General features: G+C 41.9%; 1 protein-coding gene and 1 long non-coding RNA gene across 4 annotated transcripts in view; one reads left to right on the forward strand and one right to left on the reverse strand.

Annotated features, from left to right (window-relative positions):
• The window catches only part of LOC125483265, a 37,623-nt gene that overhangs the window by 10,029 nt on the left and 10,860 nt on the right, over nt 1–16,734 (forward strand). Inside the window, exon 2 of the long non-coding RNA XR_007262212.1 lies at nt 10,626–10,713. This is a non-coding gene — a long non-coding RNA (uncharacterized LOC125483265). The remainder of the gene's footprint in view (nt 1–10,625; nt 10,714–16,734) is intronic.
• On the reverse strand, nt 1,312–15,255 carry LOC109917430 (regucalcin-like). 3 transcript variants are annotated; one of them, XM_020517272.2, is made up of 7 exons: nt 15,104–15,255; nt 10,331–10,496; nt 9,279–9,461; nt 6,655–6,870; nt 6,286–6,417; nt 4,235–4,389; nt 1,312–1,570 (listed from the first exon to the last, which is right to left on the reverse strand). In XM_020517272.2, exons 2-7 carry the CDS (start codon nt 10,491–10,493, stop codon nt 1,520–1,522), a joined length of 900 nt encoding a protein of 299 aa, XP_020372861.2. In that variant the 5' UTR covers nt 10,494–10,496; nt 15,104–15,255; the 3' UTR covers nt 1,312–1,519. The 3 variants fall into 3 exon arrangements, with proteins under 3 accessions (XP_020372861.2, XP_048453531.1, XP_048453530.1); XM_048597574.1 differs by lacking the exon at nt 15,104–15,255 and adding an exon at nt 14,829–14,910; XM_048597573.1 differs by lacking the exon at nt 15,104–15,255 and adding an exon at nt 14,345–14,481.

The raw sequence follows: 16,734 nt of genomic DNA on the forward strand, positions 1-16,734 counted from the left end.
AGGAAGTAGACAGCACTTATATGGGAACGCTACCACTTACATGTTCCCCTCCAAGCTACTGACCGATAAATAAATACATACATGCTGGTCTGTCCAACAATAACAGTGCACAAACAGAGGGCTGAACAAATGCTGTTCCTTCACTCAGTAGGTTAAAATCCTTCCAGAACAACACAGCAGGTGTACCTACACCACTTGGTCTGTAGTCAATCAGGGAGGTGGCTCACCATTGCTTTCTCAAGAGCCATATACAATGGGTAACAAATACTGACCTAGACACTGATGTCCACACCTTGTCGAAGAAAAAAAAACAAGCCATCATGGTCTAGATTCCCCAGCCAGGGATTACAGCCTTTCAGTATCTACCCAACCATGATATACAAGTATTGGCCAGGAGAACAGAGATAACTTACCTATCTATTCCTCAATAAAATTACAGTATTGGATATTCTGCCTCCAAATGCAAGCCCAGATAGGGACTATGTTTAACATGAAAGCTAACCTTGCACCCCTCTAACAGTACGGTATTAGCTCAGCATGGCACTAGAGCTTGCAGTCTTATAGGAACAAAGGAACAGGAGGAGGTCCTTCAGCTCCTTCACCCTGTTCTGCCATTCAATGAGATCATAGTTGATCTGTGGCCTAACTCCATATACCTGCTTTTGGCCCATACCTTTGCTTAGCAAAGATGTATCTAACTCAGATTTAAAATTTACAACCAATCCAGCATTCACTGCCGTTTGTGGAAGAGAGTTCCAAACATCGACTAGCCTTTGTGTGTAGAAATGCTTCCTAACATCTCTCCTGAATGGTCTGGCCCTAATTTTTAAACTATGGCCCCTAGTTCTAGAATCCTCAATCAGTACAAAGAGTATATCTTTATTTACCCTGTCTTTTCCTGATATTATCATGAAAAATTTGATCAGATCAGCCTTTAACCTTCTAAATTTCAGACAAAACAGGCCTAATTTGTTTAATCTCTCCTATAACTTCATGCCTGACGTCCAGGTATCATTCTTGTGAACGTACATTGTACTCCTTCCAAGTCTAATATATTCTTCCTAAGGTGTGGAGCCCAAATATGATCACTGTACTCCAAATAGTGTCTGGCCAGGAGTTTCTATAGCTGTATATACATGTACATAGCTGTATATCTTGAGTTCTATTGCTAATGTCCTGGAGTGGCACTTGAACCCACAACCTTTGAAATCAGATATGAGACGACCACCAACTGAGTCATCATAGATCGCTGAGAGATTAGGGTGAGAAACTGAGAACCAGCAAAAGGCACAGCAGCCATTTAAAGTGACATAGAATGGGTACGAACTCTTTTATTCTGATAATTGACACCACAGTGACCAGTTTTAGATTTGTGCAGTTTATATGAGAAATGGAAACAAAGATACAGTTTTCAGTAGATAGTGTAATATTTTGTCTACATTTTTTCCATGTTTGCAAACACTGCTGCAATTTGTTGCATGTCTTTTCTGTTGGCGTTGAATCTGCTTGTGGAAATATTCTATCCTACATATGAATACGGTGGAATCCCCTTCACACCCAGTCCAGTAACCTGGAGAAAAAAAATTAAATGTTACTTTCATTTCAAAACTTCTTTTATATTACTCAGATCACAAATATCTCTCACTGAATGAAGTAATCCTGTGTATAATGTTGGAAAGTTACATTGAGTTTATCTAGACCTGCCTGATGCTTCATAATGATTAAAGCAGCAAGTACTTGAGTTGCACACACTAGCAATTTATTTTTATTATTCATGGTATAAGGGCATCACTGTTTCAGCCAGCATTAATTGCCCATCCCTAATTGCAAAGAGGGCAGTTAAAAGTCAACCATATTGCTGTGGGTCTGGAGTTACATGTAGGTCAGGGTGGCAGTTTCCTTCCCTAAAGGGCATTAGTGAACCAGATAGATTTTTCCAAACAATCAGCAACAGATTCATGGTCATCATTTAGACCCTTAACTCCAGACTCTTTTTTCATTATTGAAATCAAATTCCACCATCTGTTGTGGCAGGAATCAAACCTGAGTCCCCAGAACATTAGCTGGGTCTCTGGATTAACAGTCCAGTGATAATACCGTCAGTCCATCACCTCCCCAGCAAGATTTCTGCACCTACACTTCTTAGCTTTACATACCTCCAGAGGAGGAAAATTGGCTGGAATTCTTTCTCCTGTTCACACTCTCTCTACCCAGTGACCCCTGAATAGGAAGTGGAGAAAGATGAATGGAAAAAGGTCAATCAGTCTGTGGTTGGACCTGGGTGGGATGTATGAGGCTCAATGAAGCCTGATGTATTCCCTGCCCCCTCCCCACACACACAGACACCACTCATACACACACACACACACACACACACACCACATACATATAAACACACAAACGTCACTCAAACACACGCCACATACATAACCACACAGAAACGCCACTCACACACAAACACACACACACTCTCTCTCTCTCTCCCACACACTCTCACACAGACACACACACATACAGACTCTCTCTCTCACACACACACACACAAACCCAAATGATCAATGTTCACTTTGACAAATGCCACTTGGAGAACCAATAGGGGAAATGTTGCTGTTCCTTCAGTGATGCTGGGTTAAATTACCTGGCATTCCCTCCCTAGCAGCAATGGTATCTACACCAAATAGCTTGCAGAGGTTCAAGAAGACAGCTCACTGTTGCCTTCTCCAGCCTATTAGGAATGGGCATTAAATACCAGCCCAGCCAGCGAACCCCTGAATAAATAGGTCATAGATCATGGAATTAGTCACTTCAGGAGGGGCAGTGGTAGGAGAAATCTCATACAAAAGTAGGAAAGATGAAAAGACTGGGAGAAAATAATCATTATGATTGATGAGTTATTCAACAAAGATGCCTTTACTTTCCATCCTCACAAGACTGTCTTTTTATATTTTCTGCATCCAATCTGTTGCACCTGCCAGTGATACAACAAATTTATGTTCTTTCTCAGACATGCCTCAATGTTTAACACTTTTGTCTCTAAATCAGAAACTGATCCAGAGCTCGACGTTTAGGCAGAGATTCCATCTTTCGGATGAGGCATTAAACCAAAGCACTGTCTGTCTTCTGAGGTGCCTTGAAAAGATCCTGTTGCACTATTTCAAAGAGAGGCAGGTGTACCAGACAATATTTATCCTTTAAGAAAAATATTTGGAAGGTTATGCATTTGCATACAGCTCTTTGGGGAGCTTTCTGTGCACAAAATGCGAATCATTTTTCCTCTACATCAGTCAACCCCATCAATCGTGAGATACTTTAGGATAACTAGAGGGTGCAAAAGGTTCTGTTTAAATCCCAGATTTTTATTCCTTTGTTTGTGTGTGTGTTTCTTCCACTGTTGCTGTTATCATTAGAATCAGCATAGATCTGAAGCCTAATGACCAGAACTGTCAGCATTTTAATCCTTGGTTTGTGCAGAGTTAAAAACCCAGCTAGGATAACAATACTGCTGAACCAGGTGAAATCCACACTGACCTTACAAAAAGCATCCGACACAGACCCACCTACCTCTCCCCCTCCCCAACCTCTACACCACCCCCCAACCACCTAATCCAACTAGCCTGAACACTACAGGCAATTTAGCATGGCCAATCCTCCTAACATGCCCATCTTTGGCCTGTGAGAGGAAACCAGAGCACCCAAAGGAAACCCATGCAGATACAAGAGAATGTGCAAACTCCACACAGACAGTCACCAAAGGCTGGAAGTGAACCCAAGTCCCTGGCGCTGTGAGGTAGCAGTGCTACCTACTGACCTACTGTGCCAAGGAGATAGCAAGAACTGCAGATGCTAAAATCAGAGTTGATACAGTATGGAGCTGGAGGAACACAACAGGTCAGGCAGCATCAGAGGAGCAGGAGAGTCGGCGTTTTGGGCCTAGACCCTTCATCAGGACTGTACCACCCTGCTGAAAGGCCAGGATCTTCACTGGAGATTGCCATTTAGTCATCTCTGCTGGAAAACAATGAGTTGTAGCTGAGAAATCATTGTGTGAAGGTGGCAAAGTGTTTGGCATCTAGCTTTAATCTTGGACTATGACCCTGTGAGAGATGTAGGGGCTGTTTTCCATTATCTCATTATTGCTTTACATAGGTAGGGAAGACAAACAGGTAGATGGTCCTTTAGATGTGCTGCTCGTGCTACTTGTATGTTCAGTACATGGTAAAACAATTCCATATACCTTAAAAATGCCCCCAGCCAATGGCTCTTTCTGAAGGGACTCTTCATCCATTCTCTTGGTAGCTGTAGTTACATATAGGTCGGAATAATCTTTTCCTCCAAAGCAGCAGGATGTAGTTTTACTAACAGGCAACTTCACTGTCTGGATCCTTTTACCTACAAGAAAAAAATCCTCCTAGGTCACTTGTCTGACTGTAAACAATAGTAAACTAAATTCTATTAAGACTTTGTTATGAATGTAGCATGGAGATCAAGAGCCAATTGCAGAGATTAGAGGCCAGATTCGGGAAGAAGCAAGACAGAATGAGTAGTGAGACTAGATATCAATGGAAGGGGAGAATGAATGACAATGAATAGGGAAACTGTAGAGTAATGAAAGAGAAAAACAAATGTCAATGATGGATAGGAGGCAATGGGAACAATGAAAGGAAAGGAAACTGATGATAATCAAGGGGCTTGGGAGGGATGTGTTAAAAACAGGAAGGCTCAAGCTTGTAACAAGGAAGAAATCTCATAAGGTGCTACGCTCAATCCAATTTCCTACAGTGCCTCAGAAACCTGGACAGCTGTGGAAGAAATAGAGGTCCTTGAAATGCAGATGTTAAGATCCATATGCTTAACTTCCATGTACAAATTGTAAGACAGATAGAGAGTTGCCTGAAATAAAAAAAGAGCCAAAAGAACTCTTAGAAAGTGTCGCTGGAAAAAAAACTGGAGGACAAAGTGGAGGACTACTGAAATCCACCTCTCTTTCTGCTTAGTTGGATGATGGAAGTCAGAGAGCGGTTGTAGATAATTTGCAGTGGATGTAAGAGGATGGTGAGCGAGGCAGATCATGGCAGCTGATCTTCCACAGGAATAGTTCCAAGCAGCAGCAGTGATAGGATAAAGAAGCTGAGAGTAGAGGTTGAACTGGGGAGAGAGAAGGTCAACAGTTGCAGAGGAAATGGAAGCAGCTGAATGAGAAGAGAGTTTGGGTAAACGGAAGGGTCAGGTGAGTAAAGAGATCCAACATTTTCATCACTGTTATAGGGTTAAGGTTAGAGTTACTTGAATAAGGCATATTTCCATGGGCAGAACTTCTAACCACCACCCAGACACCCATTGACCAGAGCTGACTTTCAAAGGGTGTTGACATTGGATTTAAAGGTTGAGCTTCTAAAAGAAGTCTTATTGTCTTGCCCTATTTATCCAAATAAAGTAGTTCGGCAATACTTTCTTCTCCCAACCCATGCTTAAACCTCTAGAGTTCCCAGTTATTGGTAGTTGCTCCATGAGATTCCTTATCTTCACTGTCACCATCTGTATGTGCAGAATAAGTCCCAAATGTCGATGATATTCACCTTTACATTTCTACCTCCTCTCAATTGTCCCATACCCTGGCTCTATCCCATTAGCCCTACAAATTTATTTCCTCCAAATGCCAATTCAATTTCCTTTTGGAATAATTCTCCACTTCCCCTTTCATTACTCTGTGGGCAGAGAGTTCTAGGTCATTAGAACCCCGTAAAAAAATTACTTCCCACATTCCCCTTGCATCTCTTGCCCAAAAACCTCAAGTCCTAATTATCAGTGAATGGAATCAGTGTTTCTTTGTCTACCTTATCTAAACCCTTGTTTGTCTCTATCAAAGCTCCCTTCAATCTTCTTTTCCCCGAGGAGAATAACTGTCTCCAACATAACCCAATAGGTAATATCCTCCTCCCTGGCAAATCTCCGCTGCACTCCCTCAAGAGTTCTCACAACCTTCACAAACCGTGGCAAGAATTTATGTTTGAATCAAAATTTCCTTTAAAGCATCCATTCCAGCCCCGTGCCAGAAATTCTGCTCCTTTGCTACTGAGTCAATCTCCTGTTCTGCCAACTTACTCAGGGTAAACCAAACTGCGTGAAACGTTGGCATCCCACCAGACCAGAGTCTGAAGCCTGGGGTTCTTTTCATTACCCAGATCACTTACCTTCATCTCCACAACACTGTCACCACGTTGACTGATTTTCAAAAACTCCACTACAAAACATTGACAGTGGATAAGCCTCTCATGGTTTTCTCACCTGTCTCTGGGTCAATACGAAGGATTCTTCCACCATTATAGCAGGCAACCCAGAGTTTTCCCTCATTATCGATACACTGTCCATCAGGAATAGCTTCATCTTTTTCAAGTTTGTACACAACCCTCCGATTAGCTGTCAAAATAAATTAGTGCAAAGTTTACACATTACAAATCGCTCTCCAGAGGTGGAGCAGTGGAACCTCTACAGTAGAGAGTTCTTACTGCATTACGTGACAGGAGATTGTCCAGGAGCAGGCGCATCACCATCTTACAACAACTAAGGTCAGGTCAAAAATGCAGCCTTTGCAGCAGTGATCTCAGGCCATTAAACAAATGAAAAATAATTTTGCTTGTCAGCTGCAATACTTACAGATCTTTCCCGTCTGCAGGTTGTAGTCAAATGCATCCACAGTAAAAGACAAACTGTCTATGTAATAGAAGATCTTGTGATCTAGCGACCAATCTAGACCATTGGAAATATCCACCTGATCAAATTGTTTGACAACAGAGCGATTAGTCTGCAAGGTGTAAAGAGCACCCTGGTGCCTTTCAAATTCACCAGGCTGGGTTTCCGTTGCCATGGTGCCTGAAACACAGAACCTTGTTAAGAACAAACTTGAAACAGTACAAAGATTGCTGTACTTTCCCTGGACAATCCAACACTCAAAAATCAAAATAGCACAGTGAAAGGGATCAGATTGGGATTGTTTATTAAGATATTTCACTATTGTCCACCCAACACACACAAATATTATTTCTCTGATGTTTGAAGGCAGATATAGCTTTATTTCTTTTGTGAGTGGCCACAATAATTTTCAGCAGACATGGCATAGTAGCTCAGTGGTTAGCACTGCTGCCTCACAGCGCCAGGGACCCGGGTTCAATTCCACTCTCAGGTGACTGTCTGTGTGGAGTTTGCACGTTCTCCCCGTATCTGCATGGGTTTCCTCTGGGTGCTCCAGTTTCTTCCCACAGTCCAAAAATGTGCAGACTAGGTGGATTGCCCATGCCCCTAGTGTTCAGGGATGTGTAGATTAGATGAGTTATGAGGGATGGGTCTGGGTGGGATACTCTGATGGGCGGTGTGGGCTTGTTGGGCCAAAGGGCCTGTCTCCACACTAGGGATTCTCTGATTCTATGAATAACCCCAGGTGTGCCTTCAACCTCTCAAGTAAAGATACGTCATCCAGCAGATTGACTGCATACCACAGGCAGATGCCATGGCTGATTACTCTCCTCCAGTTCCTGCAAGTCTGAAGAGATTAAAGACAATCGCAGAAACCTTATCTGAACTCAAGGTACTCATCATGCAGAAGGGAGGGCGAACTGGCAGCCTTCTGGGCTTGCACTGCTCAGTATCACTGCTGTGGGTGTATTAGCTCTGTTGGCCAGACTCTCTGCGTCGAGAAGGAGTTCATTGGGAGTTCAGATGCTATGCCAGCTCAGAGGGAGCACAACCTTTTGTACGTAATCTTAACCTAAGCCCTTACCTGCCCTCATAAAAGAAGGGTTATAAGGCATAGGAGTAACAAGAGACCATTCAGCCCATTAGGTCTGCTCCACCATTCAGTGAGATCCTGGCTGGTCTGAAAATCCTCAATTCCACCTTCCTACCTTTTCGCCATAACCATTGATTCTCTAATTGATAAAAAAAAATTGGTCTATCTCAGACTTAAATATACTTAATGGCCCAATCTCCACAGCCTTCTGAGATAAAGAATTCCCCAAATTCCACAGACTACTCTCCTGAGAGAAAGAACTTCTCCAACTCTCTGGCTGACTGCATACTCTGAGATTATTCTCTCTGCTCTTAAACTCTCCTACAAGAGGAAACAACCCCTTAACATCTAGTCTGTGACTTAGATGCAAGCTTTTTGTGATTCATGTACAAGGATCCCCAAATCCCTCTGTGCTGCAGCTTTCTGCATGTTTCCCAAGTTAAATAATATTCAGTAGTCCTGTCAAAGTGCATATCCTCATTATTTCCCACATTATATTCCAGCTGACAGGTTTTTGCCCACTCACTCAACCTGTCAAGATCATCCTCACTACTTGCTTTCCTTTCATTTTTGTGCCATCCTCCAATCTGATGACAGAAAATTCAAATTCTTCATCAAAATAATTACTGTATTGTAAATAATTGTGGCCCCAGCATTCATTCCTATGGCACTCCTGAAATTACCCCCCTTAATCCAATTTCTGCCTGAAATTAGTTAGCTAATCCTCTGTCTATGCCAAAATACTACCCCAGTACTTTTTCTCTTTTTCATCTTTTTGATACTATCTTTTCAAGCAGCTTCATAAGCAGTACATTACTGAAATCCCGTTCGAAATCCAAATGTTACATCTACCCAGCCTCCTTTATCTATCCTACTTGTTATTTCCTCAAAGAATTCTAGCAAATTCCCCCTTCAAGAAGCTATGCTGACTCTGCTTCATTTTATTATCTATTTATGAATGCTCTCCTGCTACATTTTTCATACATACTCCAGCATTTTCCCAATGGCAGGTGTTGAGCTAAGTGGCCCTTTTTGAATAAGGTTGTTAAATTGGCAGTTTTCCAAACCCCTGGGACATTTCTCAAATCTAAGGATTCTTAGAAGATTATTACCAGTGCATCCATTGTCTCTATAGCCACTTCCTTTAAAATCCTAGGATGCAACACATCAGGTCCAAGAAACGTAGCAGGTCAGAAGAGGCAGGGCTATGGGGGGATTTGAGTATAATATAAGACTTGTTGAGATGCTATAGTGGAATGAGAAGCATCTGTGGGGTCTTTTGGGACCCAGAGCCAAGATGGATCAGCAGGTAGATCGCTGAGATATGGACAGGATACAGTTTGGGTAATGATATTAGCAGCAGAATTTTATATGTAAAGAGCTGCAATGATTTGAAGCAGCTAGGTCTTTAGATCACAATGGTATGAGTGTTTCAGCAGCAGATGAGTTGAAATCAGGGAAGTGACCGGCCAAGACACACTGCAAACTGACAAACCTGCTAGAAAGCGTCCAGCAGGATCCACTTTGCCATCATTGAATCTGACGTTTGTTTTCTTGTTATCGATCTGTGCAATATCCGTAACCTTCTTTTTCTCCCAGTCCAGAAAGGCAAACCTTTTTCCGATTGCCAGGACATATCCGCCAGAACTCCAGGGAACAACAGATCCAACTGGAGCATCTGAAAAATGCAGGAATGAGCTAGGAACAATCACATCTGAGAGATATTGTAACACTGAATTACACCTTTCCATTAGTCATAGCAATGAAATAAATCGAAGCATAAGTTTATGCAGTGTACCCAACTCACAGGAAGCTCAGTAACAGCTTGCATCACCTTTAATGTAGCAAAATGTCAGAAGGCACGTTGTGGGAGTGAAGCAAAAGAAGGAGATGTTAAGATGGTGACTTAAAGCTTGGTAAAGTTGTAAATTTTAAGGTGTATCTTAAAGGAGGAGATCTGGAAGCATGAGCAGATTTAAAAGGGGAATTCCAGAGCTTACAAGGCAACTAAAAGTGGGATTAGGAACGTGTTGTGTAGAGGCCACAAATTGGTGGGGAACAGATGTGCTGATGGAATGGAGAACTGACAAAAATGACAGGTAAGGAGGAGCTAGGCCATAAGAGGATTTGAGCACCAGGTTGAAAACGTTAAAGTTGAGACATTGCTGGGAAGTCAACATAGATCAGTAGCAGAGGACGGAGTTTAATGTTGGGCAGAAAGTTGACCTGAAATGACAACATTGCTTCTCTGCTGATTTCTCCTCCTGACTTTTCCAGCAATTTTTGTTTGTATTTCACACGCTCACCCATACATGCACTTTCCAGCAGAATACCAATACAGGCCATCAAGAAATAGTAGTCATTGAATTAAAAAAGACAAAATAAGAACAAATCGAGGAATATGTCCTTTGATGCTTCCAGTCAAAATGCAAAGTTGACAATGGGACCTTTTCGCATTTAAGTGACAGAAAGAATTAGTTTAGTCAATAGTTGGGTCCATGCCACTCTTTCTCAATTCCTAAGTAAATTAAGGTGTAATTTTCTTACCAACATGGACTTTCTCCACTTGATTACTGTCAGGATGCCATCTGTACACATTCTGTTCAGTAATGTCAACATAGAGCAATGTGCCATGTTTTTCCTCCCATGTAGGGCTTTCTCCAACCGAGTACTTCTCCTTCAAAACACATTCAATTTTAATCGATCCCATTGTCTGAAACAAGAAAAGTAGCCATGGCTTTCTCTTTGTGAATCTGGCTGAGCTTCATATTTCTATCATTGACTGTAACAACAGCATGAAATCTGGTTTGTTCCCTAAACTGTGCCAATATTTGCCAAATAGCCATAAAGCTGAAACACAAAGGAACTGGGACTTCTCCTGAACCGCTGCTGTTAAAGTTCACTCCAATTCTGGGGACAACCACTTAAAGGTAAGGACACTAGACTTACAGTTTTGTTCTCCAAAGTCTTTTCCTCAGGTTATTTATTGAGTTGCCAAATTTTCGAAACTACTAATCAGCTTTTGCAAGTTTTCAGGTTTGTGCTTAAACAATTCAACACGAGCCAAATCCCTGATATCAGCCAGGACTTGGCGTAGCCCTACTCCAGATGTTTTCTATGCCCAAGATGAATGGTCAAGGAGTGTGAACTTGCCATAGTTATACAGCACGGAAACAGAGCCTTCAGTCCAACATGTCCACACCAACCAGATATCCTAAACTGATCTAGTCCCATTTGCTAGCATTTGGTCCATATCCCTCTATCACTCCTTATTCATGTACCCATCCAGATATCTTTTAACTGTTGTAATTGTACCTACCTCTACCACCTCCTCTGGCAGCTCATTTCATACATGTACCACTGTCTGTCTGAAAAAGTTGCCCCTCAGATCCCTTTTAAATCTTTCCCCTCTCACTGTAAATCTACTTTAGGGAAGGAAACTACCATCTTTTTCCTGTCTGGTCTGCTTATGACTCCGGACCCACAACAATGGAGTTAACTCTTAACTGCCCTTTGGACAATTTGGGATGGGCATACACATCATAAGAATGAATTTTTAAAAAACTGATAAATTACCATCTAGCAGCATCCACAAAATTTTCAAATGAAATGTAATTGTTCATCTAAAAAAAAACTCACTACTGAGAACCCAAATCCATCTGGCTAAGTGAACAACAGTGCTGCACTTACCTAGGGTTAACATTCTAATCCAATTTATTTTAATTAATAGGATTCAGATTGAACATTGAATAGGTCCTAATTTTACAGCATGTTAACAGATTTTTGGTTCCTAACTGTGAGCTTCTTTAAATATTTATTAAGAGAAAATAAAACAGTCATGACACCAGATTAACCAGACTCATTCTGAGATGGTGTGACTGTCCTGTGAAGAGACATTGAGCACACTGGGTCCATATTCTCTGGACCTCATTTTGTAGAATGAGAGGTAATCTCATTAAAACTTACAAAATACTCAAAGGGATAGACAGGGTAGATGCAGGTAAGTAAACTCTTTCCCCTGGTTGGGGAGTCTACAACCAGAGACACAATTTAAAAATAGGGGGATGCCATTTAGGGTCTGAGATGAAGAGTTTTTTTCACTCAGAGGGTTATGAACCATTGGACTTCTCTACCACAGATCAGTCTTGGAATATGTCTAAGGTAGAGATTTCTGATTACCAATGGCATACAGGGTTGTATGGATGGGGTAGATAAAAGACGTGGAAGTGTTCAATGAGCTGTGATGGTACTGAATGGCAGGATGGGCTGAATAGACTGAATGGTATTCTCCTGTTCTTATGTCTAATTAATGAATAACTCATGTACTGTTGACCCACTCTCTTAAACTATTGTTATCAACATTGACACTGAAGTCAATGACTACAAACTCCCTGTAAAATTTCTATCTTGCCATTTATGTCCTAAATTTTCATTAAGCTAACCCATAGTCCCCAGCTCAGGCACAGGGTTCTTTGGGTTACTTTATAACCTTGCAGTTACAAGTGTGTCAAATAGTGGAACCCAATTTCCCGTCTATATCACGGAGATTCACAACCCTGGAACTGTGGCTTGGATTTGGAGACCAGTCTTTATACCGGAACAGCAGCATACTTAAAAGATGCAACTATTCACCATTGCAGTGGACTATTTTCCTTGGTTTCACAATTCGGGTTGTAGATGTTTTGTAAGAATGGCAATGGGAGATGGAGATTTATGGTTAGTAACTCTGCATGGGCTAAAGAATGATCTACCTGTGGAGTATGTGCGCAGACAGAATATGGAGGCAAAAGTCTTAGAACCTGTTGAGATCCTATAGAGGAATGAGAGGTGACTGTGGGGTCTTTTGGGATTAAAATAGATAAATATACAAATGATGGGGAAAAGTAGGCTATTAACCCTTTACACCTGCTCCACTATACAACAAGATCATGGTTAATGTGTTCAGAATTTCACATTCCCGACCAACCCTGCCTAACAGGAATCTACCTCTGCCTTAAAAATATTCAGTGACCTCACCTCCACCCTTTTCTGAGGCAGGCAGCTCCAAAGTCGTATAACCCTCTGAGAGAAAATAAATTTCTCTCATTTCTGTCCTAAACAGAAGACTTCTAATTTCAGAACAGGGAAACTTGGCAAGGTGAATCCAAAATTGACTTAGTAACAGGAGACAGCAGGTGATGTTAGAAGGCTGTATGTGTGACTGGGGCCTGTGTGCAGTGGCGTACCATAGGGATCAGTGCTAAGTCCCTTATTGTTTGTGATATTTATAAATGAGGTAGATGAGAATGTGAAAAGGATGATTCATAATTTTGCCGGTGACACAAAGATTGGCTGGGTGGTGGACATTGAGGAGGAAGGTTTCAGGGGAATATAGACAGAGTGGTCAGAAGGTCAGATCAAGGTGGAATTTAACCCTGATAAATGTGACGTGACACACTTTGGAAGAAGGAACAAGACAAAGAATCACTCAATGAATAGCAAGACGCTAGGAAACTGAAGGAACAGAGGGATCTTGGAGTGCTTGTCCATGATCCCTGAAGGTGGCAGGACAGTTTAATAGGGTAATTGGAGAAGGTATACTGGATGTTTGCCTTTATTAGTCGAGGCATAGATTATAAGAGCAGGGAGGCTGTTCTGGAGCTGCACAGAACTTTGGTTAGACCACAGCTGGAGTACTATGTGCATTTCTGGTCACCACACAATAGGAAAGATGTGACTGCACTGGAGGGGCTGCAGAGTAGATTCACTAGGATATTGCCTGGGATGAAGCATTTCAGCCATGAAGAGAGGCTGAATAAGCTCAGGTTGTTTTCTTTGGAGCAGAGAAGGTTGAGGGGAGCCCTGATAGAGGTGAATTTCTTCACACAGAGCGTGGTGGGCATGTGGAATGCGCTGCCGATAGTGGTAGTGGAGTCAGAGACATTTAAGCGACTCTTGGATAGGCACATGAGGATAGTAACATGTAGGGTATGCAGGGTAGATTGATCTTAGTAGCATAATAGGTCAGCACAACATCGTGGGCCGAAGGGCCTGTACTGTGCTGTACTGTTCTATGTTCTATATTCTATGAATAAGATTATGAGAGGCATGGGCAGAATGAACAAAAAGCAGCTGTTTCTCTTAATTGAAAGGTCTGGTACTGTTTTAAAATGAAAGGCATGAAAGTTTAGAGGTGATTTGAGAAAAAAGCTTTTGTCACCCAGACGGTGGTGGAGATCTGGAATGCACTGCCTGGGAGGGTAATTGAGGTGGGAAACCTCACAATCTTTAAAAATTACTTAGATAAGCACTTGAAGTGTCATAACATTCGAGGCCTAGTGTGGGAAAGTGGAACATGAGTGGTTAATAGTATACTTCTTGAAATGGAGACTTGATGGTCAGAAGGGCATCTTCTGTATTGTATGATTCCATGAAGTTCTAGACTAACCCACCTGAGGAAGCATCCTTTCCACATACACCTTGTCAAGACCACTTCAATAAAATTCACACTCTGGCCTCTAGTGAAAAAAAGTCCAGCCTACCCTGATAAGATGATGCGCTCCAGAAATTAATCTAGCAAACCTTCTCCAAACTGCCTCTGACGTATTTACAACTTTCTTTAAACGAGGCGACCAAAACTGCACACAGTATTCGAGATGTGGGCTCACCAATGCCCAGTGTAACTGTAGCAGAACATCCTTGCTTCGATGCACAATTCCGCTCGCAATAAAGGCTGGCATCCCATTAGCCCTTCCTGATTTACTGCTGTAGCTGCAAACTAAATTTTTATAGCCGATTCACCGGAACACCTAAATCCCTGTGTAACTCAGAATTCTGCAAATCGTTCTCCAAAAGATCATTTTGTAACTAATCATAAGAGATTCATCAATGATTCTAGAGTGCTTGGCTCTCTTGCTGTGCCCAGGAAAGATGCAAGTATTGTTAGTCAATCAACCCCGTTCTTTCATTCTCTGGTTAATTTCCCACAGGAACTGAGCTGCGGCAGAATCTGACAACATAATAAAACTGTTGTCATTCACTCCGGCTCAGTGCCTGACTCACGCACAGTTGCAGTTACAAAGAGATCGTCAATACGGAATTCCACCCTCCAGTGCTGCCTTTATCCTTGCTCCAGCCTTCAGCTGGCCCTGTTAGAAAGACTTGAGCTCGTCTTCGGCTGCCCTTGCAAAGCAAATCCCCAGCTGGAAACCAGACACTGGCCTCATCCCACAGTTCCACATAGTAATAGTGTCAGGGCAGTGACGGTGTTCAATAGATACATGCTCCTGGGAAGTTACAAAAGGGAAGAAGGAAAGAAAGTCGAAAAGAAGCAGTAAATACCTGATGGCTGCACGTTTATCCCATTGTTTTCGATGTCACTGATTTCAGCTTAAACCACACTCTTGCTTGAGTTAATCATTCGTGAATAAAAATGATCCTAGTCAGCGTTTCTTGTTTGATGTACGTCTGTTTGTGTAGACTAGGCCTTTCCTCCCACAATATGTGGCTTTGATGTCAAGGGCAGTCACTATCACTTCATTTCTGGAACTCAAAGCTCATTCATTCAAATTTGAACCAAGGCTGCACATGAAATCAGAAGCTGAGCGACCCTGGCAGAACCAAAACTGAGCCTTACTAAGCAGTTTATTCATTTACAAGCGCTGCCTGATAACACAGTCATGACCCATTCTATCACTGTGCTGATGACGGAGACTGGGGAAGATTGAATTTGTTCTGTTTTTTTTTCTGTGTACACAACATTCCTGGGCAATTTCCCATATTATTGGGCAGATGGTATACTCATAACTCTCTGCGGAAGAGAGGTTTACAAACTCTTGACCCTCAGAAGAAGAATTTTCCATATCTGTCTAAAGTTATTCTTAAAATGAATCCCCTAGTTCTAATATGACGCACAAGGAGAAACATCCTTTTAGCATTCACCCTATCAATTCCCCTCAAGACTTCATGTATTTCAATAAGATCACTACTTATTGTTCTGAACTTCAATGGATACAGGCCCAACATTTCCATAAAATGAAATAACCTCTTCATCCCAGGAAATAGTCAAGACAACCTTCTTCTGTGAGATATTTTACTATATTCATGACATTAAATTCAAGCTGTTGTTGTTGACTATATTACCTTGGCATACAAGTCCCCTGCAACTGGCAGCACTCTACCAATAATGAACACCTCACAATAGCTTCCTCTAATCTGAGCTGATAATTGTGATATTAGTTACTTGTATTGAAATTGAGACACTCAATTCCAATTCAGAATTAATGTTAACAGCAATAACTGGTCAGAAGGTCAAAACATGGAGATAAACTTGCCCAATTTAAACCATTCTTGATTAAACCAGGCACAATAACTTCTGACCTCTGCCCAATTCTCTGCGCAGACTGTTATGAACTAAAAACTGATGAGAACCTCCCCTTTTATGCTGCAACATTGTTATATATCACTCTTGGATGTGATGAACGTGTACGTTAGCATAGTGCATGATGCTTAGTGATTAGCCGTCTTGTTACCTCTCACTTTCAGTTCTCATGGATGGCTAGTAGTATAAGTGTTTGTGGGAAAGACAGCCAAATGTATAAGCCTCTCCTGCTAATGCAAAGCCTCTTCAAGGCCAAGCCCTTTTAATCCTTTCCTGTAGTGGCAAACATAAACTGGGTAATTTGCAGTCCCAGGGTAAACTACTGGGGACTCAGATGAGGCCTGGTGCCCAGGAACAAGACCGTCAGCTATTGGTAAGTGGTCCCAATGCCTTGAGTGTGTCTCAGGAGGGAAGAAGACTAAGGGAATAAACCTGGACAAAAAACCCAAAATTAACTGGCCATTAACAGAATGTAATTAGGTTCCTTAGACAGCACCTTCCAAACCCACAATCACTACTATCTAGAAGGATGAGGGCAGCAGATACATGGGAACACCGCCACCTGCAAGTTCCTCTCCAAGCCACTTATTGT

Source organism: Rhincodon typus, chromosome 6 (assembly GCF_021869965.1).
Source record: "Rhincodon typus isolate 14 chromosome 6, sRhiTyp1.1, whole genome shotgun sequence".
NCBI lineage: Eukaryota > Metazoa > Chordata > Chondrichthyes > Orectolobiformes > Rhincodontidae > Rhincodon > Rhincodon typus.